This window comes from Chrysemys picta, chromosome 11 (assembly GCF_011386835.1).
Source record: "Chrysemys picta bellii isolate R12L10 chromosome 11, ASM1138683v2, whole genome shotgun sequence".
NCBI classification, from domain to species: domain Eukaryota; kingdom Metazoa; phylum Chordata; order Testudines; family Emydidae; genus Chrysemys; species Chrysemys picta.
The window spans coordinates 23,032,324-23,056,429 of record NC_088801.1 but is presented as its reverse complement, the minus strand read 5'-3'; the positions used below and the strand labels follow the sequence as shown (position 1 = coordinate 23,056,429).

Sequence of the window (24,106 nt, the reverse complement as noted above, 5' to 3'; positions counted from 1 at the left end):
AAATGTAACCATAGCACGCTATTATACTTCCCATAAACAAAATTTCACTCATATTATGTGACTTGCACAAGAGCAAGAAAGAAGCAAAAATACAATGCTGACTGTAATGCAAGGATGCCTTCTTTCAAACCCTGCAGGTCAAAACACCCTGGACCAAATCCTGAGGTTTGGCCAAACTGCACACAGCAGGAATTGGGAGTTGCCAAGATGGCGTAAAGCCATGTTTGCCTGCCCCGGATCCTAGGCCACCATGTGTAGAGCTGGTTCCCTGGCTTAATTTAGAGAAAGATAAGGGCTGGTTGAGTTTCTCAATTACTAACTGCTCTAAGGGGCCAGAACAGCAACCAGAGGTCAGCACAGTCATGCCAAAGTCTCCTTTGCTACAGCTATGCCCCTTTTTCTCTGTTATACCAGCAGCGGTGGCCAGGAGAGTGGAGTAAAAGCTTTTTTGTCACTGGAGGATTCCCCCTTTGCATTGGTGTGATCCTCCTGGGGACAGACTCTCCAGTTGTGGGATTAGATTACAGCAATAATGCAGCAGAAAGTGGCTGCACCCACATGCAAGAATCCGGCCTATTGACTTTAATCCTAAATATTTACCCAGTGTGCATGGTGAAATTTCACCAAGCTGACATCCAGGTCCTCATCCAGATCCTTTAGACAGCACTAACCTGTTGGTTAACAAATATGAGAAGCTATTTCAAGTTAAAAGGCCTTTGCTGTGGTCAATAGCCAGTCATCCATAAAATACTTCCCTTTCAACCACGGGTCAGGATTTCTGAATGCCTTGCAAAGAGATACTATGTATGTGACAACACTCTATTGCTATGCAGATTTGCATCTCTGCCAGTGGGTGTACTAAGGCCTTTTATCGGTGACAACGAACAAAGTAGGTGGTCGTCTACCTCTTTTCTCACTTAAAAAAAAAAGATGACACTTTTTCACTGTCTGAAATGATTATGGAAGCAGAGATACTGGTTTAACTCACTATGAATTATTAGTGGAAAAGTGGGTCTGAGAAGTATGTTACATCTGAAATATTTTTCGTCACTTGAACATGTGCTGTCCAGAGCTGGCCCTGTTTTACCAGTCACAGGGAACAAACATTTCACATTCACAGATGCTCCTAATTTGGTGCGGTTTGGAGTGTAATTTAGATCAAACGTATCCATGTAAATGAGTCAGGGTTTCTTAATTAGGTGCTCTAAAGAAAAAAACTTGGACCACATCAGTAGGTGTGGGTGTGGTGCCCACAATACTGGAGTTTTTCCTATAGACAAAGCTTAGTTTCATTCAGGAATACTGTAGGTCTTTTCGTTTTTTCAGGCATAATAATAAATCTGCAGATGGCATAGACATAAAGACGCTACTTCAGAGGAGCTGTCTAAAAACACTGTCTCTTTGGCAAAAACCTTAAAGTAGGTCATTCTGCTGTGATTTAGGTTTATATTTCATTGCCAGCTTTTTGTTCCTATTATAAATAGGGTGCATTCCAGTCCACAGATTTGCTCTTAATTTTTTCAAACTGGTCTTTGTTTACGAGGATTTGTAGATCTTCACAAGAAAATGGCCAATATCCTGTTAGAAGTACAAATACTGCAGTAGACCACAAAAAGAGATGTGTGTTGCTGATAATTTGGAGATGCTGAAATGTGAAATGCTACTCTCTGAAAGCAAAAATCTATTGATTTCTCTTAGTATGATGATTGAAACGGTTGTTGCATGTTTTGCAATGTGTGAAAAATGATCTGATCTAATATGTTTTCAATGGGGTATATCCATTGGCCTGGTTGATCAGAATTTGTTTTTGAGTTCATATATTTGCCACTGACAAGCATGTATTTTATATATCTCTATCTATCATTCTAAAAAGAATATCAGGATCTGTTTTTCCCATCAAAATGCTGGGGATCTACTTGCCAAACTCTCACTAACATTAATGAGTTACCTGCATAAATTCTCTTTCAATTGATGGTAGAATAGATCTCATTCTGTTAAATTAATTATTTTGTACAGATCACTGACATTTTAGCATTTGTCTTTTGTTTTTGTTTTTTAAATAAAATAAAGTCCCAATGAAGATTTTAAGAATGAAAAACTGCAATTAACTCCTTGGTGACTTGGTTCTGTACTCCAACATATTGGAGCCCAATGTTTTAAGATACGAAGGCCTTGGCTACACTTGCAAGTTGCAGCGTTGTAAAGCCGCCCCCAGCACTGTAACTCACTCCCAGTCCACACTGGCAAGGCATTTGCAGCGCTGTATCTCCTTGGTTGCAGCGCTGCATGTACTCCACTTCTCCAAGAGGAATAGCGAGTGCAGCGCTGCCGCTGCAGCGCTGCGGAGCCAGTGTGGCCGCCCAATGCGCTGCGAATGGCCTCCAGAATTATTCAGCAGTATCCCACAATGCCTGTTCTAGCCACTCTGGTCATCAGTTCAAACTCTACTGCCCTGGCCTCAGGTAACCAACCATGTGACCGACCCTTTACATTCCCCGGGAATTTTAAACCCCCCCTTCCTGTTTGCTCAGCCCGGCATGGTGTGGAGTGCTATCAGCGAATCTTTCCAGGTGACCATGTCTCCACGCGCCAAGCGAGCCCCAGCATGGAGCAATGGCGAGTTGCTGGACCTCATCAGTGTTTGGGGGGAGGAAGCTGTCCAGTCCCAGCTGCGCTCCAGCCGTAGGAATTACGATACCTTCGGGAAGGTATCAAAGGACATGATGGAAAGGGGCCATGACCGCGACGCCCTGCAGTGCATGATTAAAGTCAAGGAGCTGCGGAGTGCCTACTGCAAAGCCTGCGATGCAAACGGCCGCTCGGGTGCTCCCCCCGCGACCTGCCGATTCTACAAAGAGCGAGATGTGATACTTGGGGTTAACCCCACCTCCACTCCGAGCACCACCATGGACACTTCAGAGCTGGGGGGGGGGAGGAGGAGGAGGAGGAAAACGGGAGTGATGGTGGTGAGCCGGATGGAGACACCCCGGAATCCCTGGAGCTATGCAACCAGGAACTCTTCTTGAGCCAGGAGGATGGTAGCCAGTCGCAGCGGCCGGTACTTGGTGGAGGACAAACAGAAGAGCAGGTTCCCGGTAAGCGGTTTTTTTTTTTTCGTGAAGGAATTTTTTCGGTGCGGGCTCTTTGGGAGAGGAGGGTTAGGCATGCATGCCTAGATGCGGAATAGTGCATTGATGTGGTTTATCACATCGCAGTAATCGGCCTCTGTAAGCTCCTCGAATGTCTCATCCAGAACGTGTGCAATGCGCTTGCACAGGTTTATAGGGAGAGCCACCGTGGTCCTTGTCCCAGCCAGGCTAACGTGTCCGCGCCACTGTGCCGCGAGGGGCGGGGGGACCATTGCTGCACACAGGCAAGCTGCATATGGGCCAGGGTAGAAGCCGCATTGCAGTAGAAGACCCTCCCTTGCTTCCCAGGTCACCCTCAGCAGCGAGATATCGTCCAGGACGAACTCCTGTGGAAAATGTTGGGACACTGTTCAGTGTAAGTGCCCCCTGAAGCTGTTGGTTCTCCCCAAGGCACAGAAACGCAGAGGACAGTGCAGCTCTGAAACAATCAGTCCCCATTACTCACCATTTTGAGGCTCCCGTGGGATATGTGTGCTCTGTTTCGGACGGGAAAATTATGCTATTGTGTAGACCCTGTGTGTTTTCTACTCCTTAACTGCAGGGGGAATCATTACTCTGTCTGGTATAAACAATGCTGCCTCTGTTAAATGTTGCATTTTGCCTATACAGCTGCATCAACCTTGAGACCTCAGCCGTCTCACTTATCGCCTGCTCAGAGACTGCAAAGACTCAGGAAGAGACCGCGAAAAAGCAAAGAAGACATGCTGCAAGAAGTGATGCGGCAATCTATTAAAGAGAACGAGAAGGCACAGGACTGGAGGGAGAGAGAAAGCAGGATCCATCAGGAAAACGCAGCGCACCGGCGGCAAAGCACTAATAGGCTCATCAGCATCCTGGAGCGCCAAGCAGATGCTATCCAGGAGCTGGTAGCCATGCAGAAAGAGGAGCAGTACCGAAAACGCAAACGCCATCCCCCCCTACAGCCCTTGTCCCAAAACTCTTACTGTTGTGCCCCACTGTCACCTCCAACCCACTTTCCCCAACTTCCGTGTTCTTCACGCCACCCGCTGCCCCAACACCAGTATCTTCACCACCCAACCCTGAAGACCACGACCCTTACCCTCTGCACTCAATCCCCATCACCATGCAGTATAGCTGCCCTGAAGTGCAGCACTCACTGCACAGCACACCAGACAGGACATACACGAATCTGTGATTGCACTTTTCCCCACTCCACCCCCTTGTTTCTTTTCAATAAATATTTTTTTTTCTTTTCAATAAATGGATTCTTTGGCTTTGAAAACATTCTTTATTATTGCATAAAGTAAAAGACTCCTTATCCCAGGAAATAAACAGGCACTGCAAGTCTGCTTGTCTGCTAAGCAGACACTGATTCCTAAAGATTGGAACTACTGCACTTCACTCCCGTGCAGGGCACCAGATATCACTGCTGGTTTTCAGTCTCAAATTGCTTCCTCAAGGCATCCCTAATCCTTGCAGCCCCGCGCTGGGCCTCTGAAATAGCCCTGCTCTCTGGCTGTGCAAATTCATCCTCCAGGTGTTGAACCTCAGAGGTCCATGCCTGAGTGAAGCTTTCCCCCCTCCCTTCACAAATATTATGGAGGACACAGCATGCGGATATAACCGCGGGGATGCTGCTTTCGGCCAAGTCCAGCTTCCCATACAGAGATCGCCAGCGGGCCTTTAAACGGCCAAAGGCACACTCCACAGTCATTTGGCACTGGCTCAGTCTGTAGTTGAACTGTTCCTTGCTGCTGTCAAGGCTCCCTGTGTAGGGTTTCATGAGCCACGGCATTAACGGGTAAGCGGGCTCTCCAAGGATCACAATGGGCATTTCAAATTCCCCTACCATGATCTTCCGCTCTGGGAAAAAAGTCCCGGCCTGCATCTTCCTGAACAGTCAAGGGTTCCGAAAGATGTGTTCGTCATGCACCTTTCCGGGCCAGCCTGTGTTAATGTCAATGAAACGCCCACAGTGATCCACAAGCGCCTGGAGAACCATAGAGAAATACCCCTTCCGATTAACGTACTTGGATCCTAGGTGGGGTGGTGCCAGAATAGGAATGTGCGTCCCATCTATCGCCCCTCCACAGTTAGGGAACCCCATTTGTGCAAAGTCATCCACTATTTCCTGCACATTACCCAGAGTCACGGTTCTTCAGAGTAGGATGCGATTAATGGCCTTGCAAACTTGCATCAACATGATTCCAACGGTCGACTTTCCCACTCCAAACTGGTTTGCGACCGACCGGTAGCTGTCTGGAGTTGCCAGCTTCCAGATTGCAATAGCCACCCGCTTCTCCACTGGCAGGGCAGCTCTCAATCTCGTGTCCTTGCGCCGCAGGGTGGGGGCAAGCTCCTCACACAGTCCCATGAAAGTGGCTTTTCTCATCCGAAAGTTCTGCAGGCACTGCTCGTCATCCCAGACTTCCATGACGATGTGATCCCACCACTTGGTGCTTGTTTCACGAACCCAAAAGTGGCGTTCCACGGTGCTGAGCATGTCCGTGAATGCCACAAGCAATTTCGTGTCGTAGGCGTTACGCGTCTCGATAGCATCGTCGGACTCCTCACCCTCACTCTCACTGTCACTTTGGATCTTAAGGAATAGTTCGATAGCCAAATGTGACGTGCTGGCGAGACTCCTCAGCATACGCCTCAGCAGTTTGGACTCCATTTCCTGCACAGAAACCGTTGAAAGATGGCGCCAAAGGTGGACGGAAACAAAGGGATTTCTGGGATGTGAAGTGATGCATCATGGGGCATTGGGACAGGACCCAGAATCCCCCGCACCCACGCCCCCTTCCAACAACCCACGGCGCCAGAATGGGAAAAGGTGCTCTGTGGGATAGCTGCCCATAATGCTCCGCTCCCAATAGCGCTGCAATTGCCGCAAATGTGGCCACGACAGTGCGCTGGGCAGCTGTCAGTGTGGACAGACTGCAGCGCTCTCCCTACTCAGCTGCACAAAGTCAGGTTTAACTCACAGCGCTGTACATCTGCAAGTGTAGCCAAGGCCAAAGACCCTTCTCCAGTGTCCTGAGCACCCTCAGATACTTGGGTTTAAAAGAACTCTAAAATCAAAGCAAAACTGAGGGATTGCAAAACCACATAAATTAAACCCACCAGTAACGTTCACTAGAACTTGTGAAACCCAAAAAGCAGGACCCTTGTGTGGGTAGACCAAGGACCTGACTATTTCACAGTAAATGAGGAGCGGAACCTAGAACTTGCGACATACTGCATGAGCTTCGGAAAGTTACTTACCTAACTTTTCGTGTATCAGTTTTCCCAGCTGTAAAATTAGGATAATAAAACTCATCTACCTTAAAGGATAGTTGTGAGACTTAATTAATATTTGTAAAGCAAATTCAGCTATTTGGATCCAAGATGGCTAAGTGAATAAAGTTTTTTGGGACAGGGACTGTGTCTACCTGTATTTGCATACACACAATGGGGCTCCATTCCTGATTGGAGCTCTTTGGGGTCTACCACAGTATAAATTTTAATCAAAATGTAACTATTTTTATCACTGTATGTTTTTACTGTAACTTCAGTTCAGTACATTTGCAAAATGGTGGCACGTAGAAAAAGTACCAGATGTCATCACTTGCCAGATTCTTTATGAGAATTAGGTTTTTTTAAAGTCAGCAATAAAGGTAGAAAGTATATCTAACCTCACAGGAAAATATGACTTGCATTGTTATATTTTCCCTAAAACACTGAGAATTTGCCAAGTTCACATGTTACTGAAGAATGAGTGATCTTTGAGGAATGTTTTATTCACATTAAGAATTGCTATGTGTGATCGTAGGGGACTCCATGATATACATACACACTTTAGCATTTAAAATGATAGCAATGTAAAGATACCCAGGAAACCTGGTTTTGTTGCTCTTCTGACTAACAACTTTGTTTTCTTTTCAGTCTACTCTCTTAGTGCACACTTGCTGAGATGCATATTTTTCATATATTGAGAGTGGCCACATACTGGCGGAGGGAGAAGTCGTTTAATAAATTATACAGAAAATGTACTTAATGGGAGAGAAATGGATTCAACTCCTTTTCTGAGTAACCTAAAGGAAAACTGCGCTTAGCTAGACCCAGTATTTTCATTGTTTGAATTCCTCTTTGAATCTTTTATATAGATGAGATGGTGATCAATTGTTTTCCATGTTCACCAAAGGCAGGACAAGAAGTAAGAAGCTTTATTTGCAGCAAGGGGAATTTAGATTAGATATAAGGGAAAATGTTCAACTCTAAGGTTAAGCCCTGGAACTGGTTACCCAGGCTTGCTGTAGAATCCCCTTCACTGAAGGTTTTTAAGGACTGGTTAGACAGACATCTTTCAGGGGTGCTCTAGAAATACTTAGTCCTACCTCAGTGTGGGGGAGATGGACTTGCTGACCTTTGAGGTCCCTTCCAGCCCTACATTTCTATGAAACAGTAAGTGCATGTGTCGTGTGCACAAAAGTGCCTCCATGATATACTTTACATTTAGCCTTTCAGTGCCTGAAAAAGGTATTGAAAATTTCATACGATGCTTAAAATCCTAAACCTACAAGTGTCCAGCATCCTTGACTGCCACTGAAGTCCTTTGGGGTAAGAGGGTAGGTCCCCGGCCACTAGGTGTATTACCATCCATTCACAATCATGCTTCTTTTCTTCTCTTCAGATTCTCAGCATTGATTACCTTGCTCCATTTTGCAGCAGTGGGACTCAAAATGTCCTTGTTCCCATTGTTGCTGTCCTGGCCCTTTAGCGCAAAGCTAAGAGGGGGACTCATGATCCTAAGTAAGGCCCTGATTCAGGAAAGCATTTAAACACTTTCCTGCTTACTTAATTACTGTTTGCTTATGTGCTTTCCTGTATCAAGACTTAAATCCACATTCACCTCTGTCTTCAGGCCTCCTGCAATCTCTCTGAGGTCTGCTGAACTTCTCTGCACCGTAGAGTGCTTCATAATGACTATCTAAGCCTGATGAATTTTGCCTGATTTTGGGTTTCTTTGTGAAAGTTTCACCGTTGTATATGTGATTTGTTCTGCTATGTAAAAGAGAGTTTTCCTGAGCCTAGATTTACTATCTAAGCCTGTTTAAACCTGCTGGTATAGTACATACTTTAATAAATGAAAATCACATGTGTAACTTGCATCTTTTCTCCTCCACTAAAAATAAATATGGAAATTTTGCAGACATCCCATGCTAAGTATTACTAGTTGTCATACAATAGCTTTAATTTCTGATTTATCCTTGGCATTCTGGGTATTGCTGCTGGACTTGTCATCACATTGTCATTCCTGCCTCTTGCGTGGGCTATTGTTCAGCTCTTCATACATGTGGCTCCTTTTTTTAAAAAAAAATAGGTAAAAATAAATCTATTTTGTTAAATGCAGTTTCCAGAATCCGGTGCTCTTTGGAATGCAATACAACTGACCCGTACTGCGGTGTTTGTTTGTCTGTTTTCAGTCACTGGATGCTCTGCTGTTCATGGTGCTATAAGGAAGCAGGGAGCCAATTTTTTTTTTAAATCAACTAATAGACAAACCTCTGTAACACTTTCATGCCTTGTGTTAGAGAATATATTAGGTTACAGGGTATTTGCTGTTGTTTTCGATCAACACCACTACTGCTTAACAAGGGACTTATTTTTAGTGATTCAAGTCATTATTATTAAAGAACTAATGGTTTTAATGGGGGCCAGGATTCTGATAATTTCATTTCTGACTGAAAGGAGAAAAAAGCCTGGATTGGAAGTGAATGCATGTAGCATAGCAAAACACAAGTGGCCTAAAGCATAGGAAAAACGGAGTGAACTAATTTTGCAGAATCAAAGGTGAATCAAAAGGAATTGGCTTCCACACGGACAAGGCAGCCAGATAGGCCACAGTACCTGATCCACGTGATAAACCAAGAGGCAACTGCAAAACTCCCCAGACAACTTGCCTGAAGTGCTTGCCAAGGAGCCAGATGCTACTGCTGGAAGAATATCGTCCATACTTGGGCATCTGGGTTTGATGCTTTCCACTTAAAGAAGTGGGGAGAGGGATTGCTAAAAGGCATCCTGGTCACTGTCTTTTTGTTTAATTATTACCAAATATACTTATTAATATAGTAAATAATATAATATAATATTATTAATATAGTAAATAATGCTTTTGAGGGGAAGTATGAAATTAAGGCTCATTTGATACTTTTAGCTCTTTTAGGTTAGTGCATATTAGATTAGAGAGGCAGAAAAATCTTGTGGCTACAGCAGCAGACTCTGTGCAATGACGTTGAGCTTGCTGGCTCCGCCACTGACTTACTCTCTGACCCTGGGTAAGTCATTTAAATTCCCTGTGCCTCAGCTTTCCTATCTGTAACATGTTTATAATAATAGCTACTTCCAAGAAGGGTTAGTTAGTTAATGTTCAGAAAGCACTTTGGGATTCCTGGATGGAAGGTGCTGTTTATTCCTCACTTGAGATTTCAAATCTCAGGTTGTGAATTAGTTGCTGTGGAGATAGTGATTTCACAAATAGAGGGTGGTTACTTCATTTAGGATGAAATGCACCCTTATGCAGAGGGCCAGTGCATTACTGATGGCCTGTTTAAGCCCTCAAAATAGGACCTAAATGGGATTTATTGGTTTACGTAGACTTTGGTGGTTCCTAGACATAGCTGGCCCTCTGCACAGAGGTGAATTTATCTCCTGATGAAAAAACAGGAAGAAAGGCTAGAATGCTGAGCAGTCATAGACTTGTTTTCGTCAAAAAAGAAACAAGGATTTAAAGGGGCAGGGGGGGACACACAATGCTGCATCAGTAGAATATGCTAATATAGAATGGGTCATATTCTGCAGCCTTTTTACAGAGAAAAAGTCCCACTAATTTTAGTGGGAGTTCTGCTGCACTAAAGATAGTAGAAATTGGCCTACAGTTTGTGTTTTATATTTTTATAGAATATGTCAGCGGCCTCTAAGATTCAACTACTTTTTTAAGACCATTCCTTGCAAAGCACTTGATGTGGCATTAAACTGGCATATGCCATATGATCTGTCTAACCAGCCCTGAGCTGTGTGTTTTTACCTTACATGTTATATGGACAGATTTCATGTAAAATCAATGGGAAACTCAAGGTTTTGCCCTTCTGTTGCAAAATGCTTAAAACAGCAAGTGCCCCCAAAACCTGGTATCCCATTTGCACTGTAAAATAGACCCACACTTGCCGTAATGGGTGCTACTCTCTGGATTTAATAAATGACATTGTGATAATACAATTTAATTTGCAATGTTAGCTGTTTCCCTTTAAAAGAACTTGAGGTTTCTTTAATGTGTGTTCTGTACATGAGTGAACTCGGTGCAGTTTAGATCTTATGGATGTTCTGTGAAACAGACAGGCCTGCTAGTGTGGGCAGACACTACACCTACTTTCCAGTTCAGTTCTGTCAGTACCTCACTGTTCTGTTCTGCTGTTACAGCACTAGACCTCTCTTGCACAGCAATGACTGATTGTGTCAAATATTCTGGATGCACTTCTAAAGACTAGAAAGAGAGACCCTTCTCCTCAAGTTCATTTCACATCTGATCTGAACCTACTTCTCCAGAACTGAAAAGCCATAGATAGAGTCTGCTGTGCAACCTTGCTCTCACCAAGATTGATAGTATTCAATTAGGCTAAGAGGCGTCTTCCTTATAAAGGCCAAATCCTCTCACCAGTGCCAAGCGTACGTCACTGGCTACCTCTACACTTGGAGCTAAGGATGTGATTCCCAGCTTGCACAGACATATTTTAGCTGTCGTCAGTGGAGTAGCCATGGTAACATTGGGGGTGGCAGATGGACTAGCTGCCCTGAGTACGTATCAATGGGGTTTGGGCAGGCTTGTACATGGGTGGCTAGCCTGTGCTGCTGCTTGCTGCTGCCTATGCTACCATAGGTATACTATTTTTAGTGCGCTAGCTTGATGAGAACTAGCTCAAGTATGTCTATATGAGCTGGGAATCATACATTTAGCTCCAAATGTAGACATAGAAACTGTGCCGGCTGCTGGGACAAATGGAATTCTCCAACTCTCCTCTACCAGTCCCCAGCTGTGTGTTACATAAGAATTCCACAGCTGATACTCCAGCCTACGTGCTCTAGGGTCTTGCTTCCCCCTTTGCCCCTACACGGAAAGATTGGAGGGTATTAGTAGTTGTAGATTCTTCAGCTACTCTTGTCCTATCCTCCTGTGGCAGCAGCAGAGATTCCCCCATAGACTTAAGCTTCACGGTGTGCAGGGGATGTGCACCTTCAGCACATTAAGTCCACAACTTGAAGGGCTCTCTGTAGCAGTGAAGTTGATAAAAGGCTTTTCCCCTGAAATTACATTCCTGACTCAAATCAAACCAGTTTAGTTAAACAAACAAACAAACAAAAACTGACAACAATTTGGGGTAAACACTATTTATGCATATTGAGCAAAGTTCTGCCATCACTCATCTTGTGCAACTCCACTGATTGCAAAGGAGCTGCATGCGGTGAGAGCCAGTACAGAAGCTGCATCATTGACTGTAGTTTTTCAGAAGAGCCACTGAAAACATCCCAGTACCCAATTCTGCTTTCATATATGTCTGTGTAATCCGCTTACATCAGTGGGATTGCACAGGTGTAAATCAGAACAGAATTGTTCCCCGAGTATAGGGAAAGCATTCTAATGATGGTTTCATACATACATTTGTTCAGAGTCCCAGCAAACAATCTCCTTCTTTAGTCCCTACAGACTTTGATTACATGCTAGCATAGCTATTTAACAAAAGCTCCCCTAGAAATGTTAACAAGCTTCCAGCATGGAAGATGGGGCACAAGGGAGATATGTGACTGCTGAGCTACACGCACAAAAGCACATGTGCTCAGTAGATGTGCTGGCTGCACCAACACAGTGTGGCGATTTCCACATCATTCTCAGTTTGGTGAGTTGAAGACGCAGCCTGCACCCAGATATGTATAGGTGTAGAGGTCAGTAAGGGAATTAATTGGAGGAGTACAGTGACCATAGCTGGGGCAAGGATGTCACCTACAGCATGCTAATGAGTCAAACAAGTAGCCATTTTTGTGGCTTTTGCTGCAAAGTAGAATTAAGGTTGCTGCACTGGGCTGGGATACCAGGAGATACCAATGGGGTGGCCACTCTTTCTGCACCTTCTTCCTCCCCTTGGTTGATGAAGCCAAAGCAAAATCATGTATGTAGTTATACATGATTAGATTCTGCATATAGCTCTGATCAACGATAGCAAGATGGGTCATTGTATAGGAAGTGGTTGGTAGCGTGTATAATAGTTATACTTTAGTAAGATGTTGCTAGACAATCTCAGTCTAAAGGAGAAATAATTACACCTGTTGTTGGACCTAAGTAAAACAGTTCTCATTTTAACTGCTTTAGTTCAAAACAAATATAAAATGTCTGTAGTTACCACATTAAAATACCCCGTTGTTAATAGAGAGAGAAATGTATATATTTTCATTTACCCTGATCTATTGGGCCTCCCTGGCTCACAGAGTGGATCCTTTCTTGCCCATTGATAAGATGTGGTACAAGACAGCATAGACCTTTATGCCAGCCCTTCAATTTTAGATGCCATTTGTTTCCAATATAACCTTCTACCCTAGCTTCTATATCATGGAGCCAAGACTCATAAAATAGTTCCTTCTTTCCATTAGGATGTGCTTATACAAGTCAGCACCACATGCTGACTTTCTTCATATAGATTAAGAATATTGCTTCCATAATGCTTATAGTCCCAAATGGTCCAATTTATCATTCTGTCCTATCTTGCACTGCTGGTGTGCTAGTATACTCCACTACTATACCTGCTGATTCACTGGGCTTTGCCACAATGATAATTGGAAATGCAGCTATTCATAGTCGGATGAATAAGAACATGTGTTTATTTAGATAACAAATCTGCCCTCCTTCCTCCTGCAGAGGTCTGATCAGGCCATATACTGAGGACATATGCAACTACTAAGTATCATTATTTAATTATTTGTATTTCAGTAGTGCCCAGCTTTGCCAGGTGCTCTATATACACACAGTAAGAGTCTATTCTTGCCCTGAAGAGATTACAGTCAAAAGAGACAAGACAGACAAAGAAAGTATTCTCACCATTTTATAGAGAACCAAGGCACAGAGAGATTAAGTGATGTACCCAAGGTCACACAGAAAGTCCATGGCCAAGCCAGCAACTGAACCCACGACTCATGAGTCTCCGTCCAGTGAATTAACTACAAGATCACCCTTTCAGTCTTAAATAGCCCTTGTGCATATCTGATGTGATTTTCCCTTACAGTCTGGGTAACAGTGGTGTCTTCTTGGTGGGTCCACTTCTGGAGGGTAAAATATGCCTTTATATGTAGACTTATTCATATCTATTCTGACAGTGCCCACCTGGGCTGCTGGGAATAGAACCCTGGTCCTTTAGGCACAAAAAAATAGACCTCTGTCACTTGAGCTAAGGTTCTCCCTTAGCAGACAGCTTCCTTTATAATTCCAGTAGTAGTAGGTCACACACCCTTTCTTTAGGCCACACACTAAAGGTCAACTTATATACACAGGGTACATTACAGGGAAACTGAGGCAACGGTCTTTCCAGAAGGCCAAATTTACTTTTTAAAATCTCTTTATGGACTTGCTTAAACCTTTCCATGCTTCATTAAATGGGGCCATCACACAACTAGATGGATTTCTTTTCTCAATTCAGCATTTATTGGGTAGCCATATACCCATAAAAATGATTTACATATGTTGTATGTAGTGAGCTATAGAGTGTATCAGAAAAGTATAAAGGCACCATTCATTAAAAGCTGGTGTTGGTCTGTTTTGTGGGGTCACTCTTATTTATACTGGGTGAACTTCACCCCTGGGCCAAGGGCCTGAATGAGGCCATACAAACACCTCATGTTAAAAGCAGTTCTACTCTGAGAGTAGACTAAGTGACTATGTAAAATGGTACGTTTTTACTGCATTGATCTATTCCCAGTTCCTTACTTCCATAAGCTCTACAGAGCCAGCCCAGTTAAGAGAAAAGCTGGATTCTATCCTTTGTTGTTTACTACATTGTAATCTGTTACACCTGTCCAATCCCATTGAAAATAATGCAACTCCGGTGCATCACTGAAGGCATAATTTGGCTTACAGACAGTGCTTAAAGTGTGCCTAGTCGAAAGGAGTCACACAACTAGCAAATATAATTTCTATAACTAGAGCTGGGTTGCAGGTGTCATTTCAGCCCTCCCTAGGAGTAAACCCCTTTGATTGGCTGCTTCCATCAATTCCTCTCTTCCTGGGGTATAAACATCCAATCAGAGCCGCTGTAGGCAGAACTCTCCCCCCTCCTCTCAGGAGCTGAAGCCATTCTCCGGACGGGGCAGGAGGAGAAAGGGGACCAGACCGAGCCTAGTACCTGATGGTGGCTCCATTCCTCAATTCACCGTCAAGCTGGAAAGTCATACTGAGTGGGGTCCCATAGGGACCAGTTTGAGGTTTGGTTCTGTTCAATATGTTCATCAACAATTTAGATAACGGCATAGAAAGTACACTTATAAAGTTTGCAGATAATACGAAGCTGGGAGAAGTTGCAAGTGCTTTGGAGGATAGGATTAAAATTCAAAATGATCTGGACAAAATGGAGAAATGGTCTGAAGTAAATAGGATGAAATTCAATAAGAACAAATGCACGTAGATAGGAACAATCAGTTGCAGAAATACAAAATGGGAAAGACTGCCTAGAAAGGAGTACTGCAGAAAGGGATTTGGGGGTCATAGTAGATCACAAGCTAAATATCAGTCAACAGTGTAACACTGTGGCAAAAAAAGCAAACATCATTCTGGGATGTATTAGCAGAAGTGTTGTAAGCAAGACACGAGAAGTAATTCTTCCGCTCTACTCTGTGCTGATTAGGTCTCAACTGGAGTATTGTGTCCAGTTCTGGGTGCCACAATTCAGGAAAGCTGTGGACAAATTAGAGATAGTCCAGAGAAGAGCAACAAACATGATTGAAGGTCTAGAAAATGTGACCTATGAGGGAAGATTAGAAAAAAAAACTGGGTTTGTTTAGTCTGGAGAATAGAAGACTGAGAGGGGACATGATAACAGTTTTCAAAAACATAAAAGATTGTTACAAGGAGGAGGGAAAAAATTGTTCTCTTTAATCTCTGAGGATAGGACAAGAAGCAATGGGCTTAAATTGCAGCAAGGGTGGTTTAGGTTGGACATTAGGAAAAACTTCCTAACTGTCAGGGTAGTTAAGCACTGGAATAAATTGTCTGGGGAAGTTGTGGAATCTCCATCACTGGAAATTTTTAAGAGCAGGTTAGAAACAAACACCTGTCAGGGATGTTCTAGATACTTAGTCCTGCCATGAGTGCCGGGGACTGGACTAGATGACCTCTCAAGGTCCCAGTCCTATTATTCCCTCCTCCCCCACCCCTTTTCCTCCTGTGAATATTGGGATGGCTTCTCTGCTTCTCCCCCAGGAGGGACCCTGCTCTGTGTGCGTGTGAGTGAGTGAAGAACTCCTGGAACTGTAGGAGAGGCAGAGGTGAGGCAGAATTGATGTGGTGGTTTGGGTCAGAACAGATGTTGGGGCAGAACTGATGGGCTGGGCAGGGGGCTGAAGGATAGGCAGATGTACTCTCTCTCATTTCTGTAGAAAATGATAGATCCTTTCACTTTCTTCAGACAATTTTAAATACTGCCTTCAGAAACTTCATTAACATTGATGCCACAAAAGAAAGAAAGAAAACCCAGCTTGATCATTAGATTCCAGGTTGCTTTTGTAACTGGGCACAGTGAATATGGAAACTGCCAAGAGATGATAAACATGGAACTCAACAATGCTGTTTTTACAAATTTGGATTTGTGAGCCATGTCTGTCATCATAGTATCTGAATGGAACATCTGTAGTATCTCATCAACTTTTCCAGAGGAGAATCTTTCCTAAGAGCTTGTGTAGGCATTCTGAACTGCACTGAACTTCACTATAAGGTAGAACAACCAATTTTTGACGTAAACTGTAGGTCTTTTTTATGACTTATGCATGCACAAGGGCTATTTATATGAATAGAAACTTGTTGATGACATAGTGTGCATAGCTCAAAAATAGAAACAAACCTGAAGGAGAATTTGCTAACCTATAACTTACAAAACCAACTGCATATATGTATACTGGATTATTCTGGGTAATACTATATTGTATAAGTCAACATAACCTAGTATAAAGTAATCCAAAGCATCTTACCCCATCTGAAGAGAAGTACTACTGTTCTATTTGCTAGTAAAAAACAATGAGGATTTAAGTCTAGCTGTACAGATCTTCTTGTGAGTAAGGATAGAATATATGTACATATTTGATAATCATATTAAGTTTTGCAAAAAGAGTATACTGCATTAATAATGTTAGATATTTGGGGTAGGATTTGGGCACCTAGCTCCTTTATGCCTCTTTAAAAATCCCACTCCTTTAGTACTGTTAGCTTAACTTACTTTTTTAGATGTTCAAAGAGGATTTTCATTGTGTCACGGTTTGGCCTAGGGAGCTTCTGTACAAGATGCCTTATGGACTTAACTCGAGTGTTGCTGTCTGGATTTTCTGATGGGGAAAAAATAGAAAAAAGTATAAGATTTGAGTGTCACTTTAGGATATTGTTTGCACACATTTATGTCAGACATCTTAGCAACTAGAGGCCACTGTTAATGTGGTTACACGCGTAGCTATCTTAGAATGTCTTACCATCTGAGATACTGATGGGGAGCCTACATAATAACTTACAAGGGATGGAAAAATCTTTCTAATTGTTCAGGAAACATTTTCTCATCAGAGAACTGACTTTGTATTCTATGCATTTATTTTAATAGGCCATTTGGATTTGTACAAATGCAAATATTCCACGGGTGGCCTACCTGCAAATAGTAAGTAGCCTTCTTATAAAGTGGCGTTTCCTACTCTGGAACTGCATTCCACCTGTGCATCAGGATCTGCACTGGACACCTCCTTAAACTGAGTAACCATGTAATCTTTACTGTCTTTTTTTTTTCTGTTCACTCCTCCAAGGACCAGATTGATTAGCATGGTTCCCTTTCTTTACCTCTAATCTCTCTATATCATGCTTTTGATCCACACACCTATAGATATTAATTTAAAATTATGATTTAACTCATGCTTTCTAGCGATCAGCAATTGGCTGCACAAAATTCAATTTTTTATCTATCTTCTAGAATTGATTGTATTGGTACCATCATTTTTAACTGCTTTTTGGTAGGAAACAATTACCATTACCAATATATAATCGGTAACAAAAGAATATGGGAATAAGAATGTTACTGCTGTCTTGGTCGGGATAATCACTGTAGTTTAGCGTAATTCATGGTTTCAAGGACATACGTTTTGCATATGGCTTATGCTTGTGATATTTGCATGAGATGCTGCTACTAAAACAAAGACATGTACAACTGTGGTTTCATTTAGGAATAGATTAGATAAGGTGCCAGTAGGCCTGATGTAGAGAAAACATCTTGCAAGCTGCATGTTCTAGATAACCTGAGAATTCTTTTCTGATCTGATCATCTATGGCTTAATTATCATCTATAATTCTGAGTATATTTTAGTATTTAATATTTATATTGGTTCAGCGTCCAGATTCTCCAGTCAGAGTTGAGCCCTCTTTGTGTTAGGTGCTGCATAAGCACATATGAATACACAGTTTCTACCCTGAAGATTTTATGATCTAAGAAGCAAATTTATAGCACCACAGAGCCATCATTTAAATTGAGTTTAATTGTGCAATCTCTTCCTAGGAAGCTCAATGTATTTTGAGAAAAGAGTAGACCCCCGAATAATCAACGTACAGATTATTTTTTCTTTTCAAAATCTTTCATGTGAATATGGTTTCAGGGAAAGTAGTGAGACTGACAACCCTGGAGAATGAAGTTATCCACAGAACAGACATAGGCATGGATGACAACAGACAGAGGTTTCTATGCACAGCCCTATCACTGTATTTTGACTGTGATATCTAGGGACCCAACTGTACAGTGGAGAAGGTAGTTCAGTCTCAATGCTCAGTCAGTCCTCGGACTCTTTGCTGAGGCTGCCAAAAGTGGTGGTTATTTTTGTCATGTGGACACACTGTCCTGTGAGAATTGAACTGAAGACGCTATCCAAAATTGTATAAAATTATAGCGGTTATACTTTTCAACTGATATCACACAACAGTAGTTTCCAGTCTATTTTCCAGAAAGCGTTCACTGGACTTAAGCACAGATGCACCCACTTAGCTTAGATGTGAATCTAACCTAGGATTTTTAAAAAACAGAGTTATGAAAGAAGTTCAACAACACAAATCAAAGCACCCGGTGCTTGCTTATTGTTGAGTGCACAGTACTTCAGGGAAAATGCAGTACAGTAAGGATTTATTATGGGCATCAATGGAGATATTTTTCCCGTCCCACACTCCCATGTTGATTTGCATAGATATCTACCTGGGTGCCACCCTCCAACCCAGAAGTAGCTGCATTTCAGATATCAGGGAAGATAAGATATATCTTATACGGATATAATTCATAAAACATTCAGCATTACATAAATGCACAGTGATATTCTAATAATACCCAATCCCTTTAGAAAATGAAAAGTATGGACAGTTCATTTTTAAAGGCAGACTCTGCCTCCTTTTTAAAGTGCATAACCAAGGACATGGCCAGTAGGAAATAGGGTGAGAGACAGTTAACCAATTGATAAAGCACAGAAATCCTAGAAGAAATGGTGCATAAAATTATTTTATGAATCAGCCTATTGGTTAATTGTTAGCCTATTGTAAAAAAGAGGAAAAACAGGCAACATGTGGTAACTTTAGTCAGCATTTCTGAACAGGGAATGATAAACACCTCTGCCTGGCTCTGGCATTTATCAGTACTGAGATATTATTACCACATAGAGTCACAGCATGGTTACTGTTATCATCGAAAAAAAGAGCCAGCTAATCTTAATGGTTTGTAAAGCCGTTACCTGCACTGGTCTGACATTTATCATGATCATTTTACCACATGGGTCCTCCATAGCAAAGGTATTTTATCTGGAAGGGACATCACTATGAATTATTATTTGCAGCTAGGTAGAAAATTGTATGTTGTAGATACCTTTTCTCATTATAAATCACAGTCACATTTCACCATTTCCCACACAAAGCTGCTGAGCCCAGGCTTTTTGCCACAACGCTTACTCTGTCTACCTTTTATAGTTCCATGGAAATAGTGGGTACTTTTTCATTAAAATGCTTGATGTTGTTTTTTTTAAATGCTACATATGCTTGATTTTTTTGGTATGTGTTAAAGAAATTGTTCTCCCACTTTATAAACTGAACTTGATAAACTGTCTACTTTTTTAAAAACCTTGTTCCTGCTTCTGTCTTAGGGCAGGTCTTCACTACGGGGGGGGGGGAGGGGGTGTCGATTTAAGATACACAAATTCAGCTACGCGAATAGCGTAGCTGAATTCGACGTATCGGAGTCGACTTACCCCGCTGTGAGGACGGCGGCAAAATCGACCTCCACGGCTCCCCGTCGACGGCGCTTACTCCCACCTCCGCTGGTAGAGTAAGAGCGTCGATTCGGGGATCGATTGTCGCGTCCCGACGAGACGGGATAATTTGATCCCCGAGAGATCGATTTCTACCCGCCGATTCAGGCGGGTAGTGTAGACCTAGCCTTAGTGGCCAGACTTGTCTCTGCTTTTGACCTTGTCGATGCAATATTTAACAGTAGATCGGATGTAAGTCCTTATGCTTGATTTTAAAATACCTATGCATTTTCTTCTCTGCCTGAAATCCTTGCGTTCCACTTTAAAGCCACTGAACATTTTCTCCCTTCATTTTCCTAATTGGGAAGATTTTTTTTTTCATGGATGCCTCTTTATCAAACTAAAAAGAAGGGGGAGGGAAATCCTACAGGAAGATTTGTGTAAATAGTCATCCAAGAGGTATCACCAAACTATCTGTTGCCTAATGAAGCCCATTAATTTACAGTACAAACAAAGAGAAGACATTTTGTAGATCTGACACTTGTTTTTTGAAACTCTAAGGCTAAGTCCAGAAGATGAAATAGACTATTTTTTTAAGTTAAAGTAGCACAAAGGTACAACTTGTAATCACAAAAATTAACAAAAATCCTTGTTAAAAGATTATCATAACTTCTGGAAAGTTCTGATTTCTTTTCTCTAAACTGTTTCAATAGGAATAAAAACAATACAAAGCAACACACATAATAAAGAGGGAGAACATTTAGCCCTCCCCCCCTTTTTTTTGTATTTTAGGAGAAATATGGAAAGAGACTGTAAGAATTTTAGCAAGTTAAGATAGTTTCATGTGAATTGCAGAAGGAATTTTTATTTTGCTAGTACATATATTTAGAAATTGGGTTACTGTATTTAAAAATAAGGTTCTCTTTAAGAAAGCAAGATTGTGGACATGCTCTTGTTTATATTTAAACGAAGAATGCATTAAACAAGCTACAAAGCATTTAATATTATATAGGCTCTTTTGCAAATGAGGTTTGGATAAACATTTGAACATGGAAGAATACATGATGTGCCTGTAACATTAACAGTGGCTGGGTGAAAATGAACAAAGAAAGTAACCTTTAGCTTTTATGTCCATAAAGAATACTTAAACAAATCCCATTGAATCTTTCTTTTAATCATTAATTTTAAATGGACGTAGCTATTTACAACAAACCACTTTGTTTTAGAACAGGAAGTCCAAGGTTTATCTCCAATAACTCACATTTTCTAGGAAGGGATGTATGTCTCTAACCTGACATGCATTCATTATTTTGTAAGGTACTGGAGTCTGACCCTTGACCCTCCTCAAACCTGCTGCATTATTCATGCCTGACTTACTTTGTGTAGTTTTACTACAGTACCCATTTCCCTTTACCAGCAGCTTCAGTTACTTGTTCATGGTTAACGTTACACTGGCATTTATGGCTCACATTAATGCTTTATTTTATTTCAAGCCATCATCTCTTCTTTTTGTCCTGTTGAACCTTATTGTGTTGTGTTGCAGGGGAAAAGGTGCTATATGATTCTGCATAAAATATTGAACTATTGAGCTGTCACCAATGCTAAGATTTTTTTAAAAAGCGTGTTTGCCTTCTAGCTTTTTATATTGCACTTCTCACCTTTTTTTTGATAAACTTTATGCTGTGTTCAAAATGTCACACACTATTGCTACAGCAAATTTTGTAACCCGAGACTACTTCCAACAATTCACAATTGATTCAACTGCCAGGTTTTGTTTTTGTTTTTTGTTTAATCAGAACTGAGTGGGTTAGGTGGATTTTTGAGTGCTAATGAAATTGTGAGACTTATGGTGCTGGCTACCGCCAGCCATAGTGTGGGCAGACGCTCTGCAAGCTTCCCCACTGTGTTGCTGTGCAAGCATCCCCGCTGTTATGTTTGCTATAGTTTTAATGTCTGTGAAAAATTCCTGATGAAACTAAATTATGTTATGCTCTCTTGTTTATGTAAATAAAACACCCGATTTGGCCAGTTTGTCCTGCCCTTGCCCATTTTAGAAGCTCTCCCATAGTACAAGTGCTTAACTTAACCCCAGATCCTATCAACTACCTCTGTATTATCAGGATACGAGAAAGTACTTAAAACAGAATGCACATTGGGCTTGATTTTTCAGTGGTGCTGAGTGCCCACCTCCCCAGTTGCAATCAGTAGATTTCAGTATTCAGAACAAAGACCGTTGTGGTTAAAAAATATGAAGTTAGATTTTTTTTTTTAAATCTGATTCCTCATATAATTTGAAAAACACAGATATTTCATCTTATGTAACATTAACGTCCCAATCTTAATCTCTGCTATAGACAGTGCAAACCTTATTGCATATACACATTGTAAAATACTACTACGTTTAAAAAAAATCCATAAGAAATGTGCAAACTAACTAATGTTTGCTATAAGGAGAATAAATCAATTCAGATCACAAATTGGTTACTTTTTATTCATGCCTCAGAAATAGATGTTTCAAAAAATGAACATTACAAGAAACCTTTTTATATATCCAATTGATGAATTCACCAAATGTGATACAGAGTGGAATTTTCAATGAATATTCATATAACTCTTGCAATCCATTAGCAAGACTTAAGACAATGAGTTTGCAACTCAATCCCATTTAACAAAAATATATGTGGAATTAATGGGAAAAACAGCACTTACAAAACTTAAACTTTAATGTATCAAACTCCAGGTGCCAGAGTTTGAGGGAAATAACCAATAATAGTCATTTTTTACATATTTGATGGGACTGATTATGCAATGTGCAACTCTAAATGGCTTATAGCACATTGTAGCATGGTTCCATCCCATTGGCTACAGTAGGGTGCAGGCAGATGGATGACAGTGACAAGGAGAGAAGTGCTTTTGCTTAGCCGTGCGTTAAGATGCCATCCAGAAGCTCTGTGCACTGCAGACACTTCATTAGGATGCCAGGATAATGGTAAACTACCACTCAGAGTGACACCCCATTTCCTGCTTACTGAGCTCTCCAACCTCGGCAGATGTCAACAATCTCACAGTGCTACAGACCAGACCTAACTTTCCAGTCACTTTGACTCCAATTTTTTTCCCTTAACAGTGCCATACATTACATGCAATATGTAACAGCAAATACTAAACGGAAGACAAAATTTGCTGCCCTAATTATAACAAAGCAGCATCTGACTTAGGTACTGTATGCCCAGAGTATATACAATCAGCTGGGCATTATAAAAGACGGATGCTCTTTGTTAGTCAGTTTTAAGGGTTAATTAGACTTAGGACTTTAATAACTAATAGTTAAAGTCTGATCCCAGTAGAGATGATTGTGCTTCATGACTAGCTTCCATTTAAATGTGAAAAAAAATTGCTGAGCTCTTTTCTGATAGATTTCATATTCAGTTTCAGCCTTGTGCATGGTTTTCTGTACAGAAAGAGCAGACTTGAGCATCTGGATGGTGTGATATTTTCTCTGCAAATGCACAACTCGAGGCCGTCACATACCTCCCTAACAGCAGTTATAGCCAACAGAGATTCTGGGCTACAAACTTAACCTATACTTCTTTCCAGAGAAGCAAAAATAGCTACTTATCTTTTTAAAAATGATCTCCAAAATTAAAAACATTGTTTTAAAGGCCCCAAATCATAATGTATTTTTTTCCTGGTCCAAATTTTATTTTTCAATCCTCTGTGTATCCATAAACAGACTCTCTCATGAAAGAATTATTGATGTTTTTGAAACCAGAAATCCCTATTTACTTTACAAATGTTGCATTTAGAATATTTCTTTGAGGGCCAGGTTGATATTTTAGCAGGAGTGCTCTGGACTGCCACAAAGATAACCGAGCATCTTATTCTCTTTGGAAGGGGAAGGAGCATGACAAGGCAGCACAGTTAGCCACAGGGAGCTTTCTGTTTGCTCAGAAGAGCGACCCCTCCCCAAGCCTGTGTTAAGGAATGACTTTGATTGGCATTCCAGTCTTCCCAGAGTTGTGTGGAGTGTTACAAATGTGAATAACGGAAGTGGGTTAAAGAAGAAGAAAAAATAGTAACGATTCTGAGGAATCTATTTGGGATGAGATAAGACAGTTTTTTTTGTTCCCTCCCTCCCCCTTCCCCCCTCTCCCCCCGTTCTCCTTGCCTGGAAATTAAGATGCTTACTAGGAATCTTTTCAAAACAGCTGAAAACATGGGGCCAAATCCTGAAGTCTTTTCTAAGATATTATCCATTCTTACTTGGGCAAAACTCCTATTGAAGCAAGTGGAAATGAAGAATCTGCACTTGCTGATATTAACAGGATATTTCCACTGCCTTCTGTGGGAACAGGACTGGGTCCTAAGGGAGGACTTTAGGATTGGATCCATACATGATAAACGCAAATATTTTTTATTTGATTAAAATGTAAAGTTGTGATTATTTTAAAAAATCTGTT

General features: G+C 41.5%; 1 protein-coding gene across 3 annotated transcripts in view; it reads right to left on the bottom strand.

The window, feature by feature from the left end:
- ARHGAP15 (Rho GTPase activating protein 15) overlaps window positions 1-24,106 on the bottom strand; it is a 456,603-nt gene that overhangs the window by 21,720 nt on the left and 410,777 nt on the right. For all 3 annotated transcript variants that reach the window (XM_065561627.1, XM_005305087.4, XM_065561626.1), the window contains exon 13: window positions 16,616-16,721. In XM_065561627.1, the coding sequence (XP_065417699.1) occupies window positions 16,616-16,721 (106 nt within the window). The remainder of the gene's footprint in view (window positions 1-16,615; window positions 16,722-24,106) is intronic.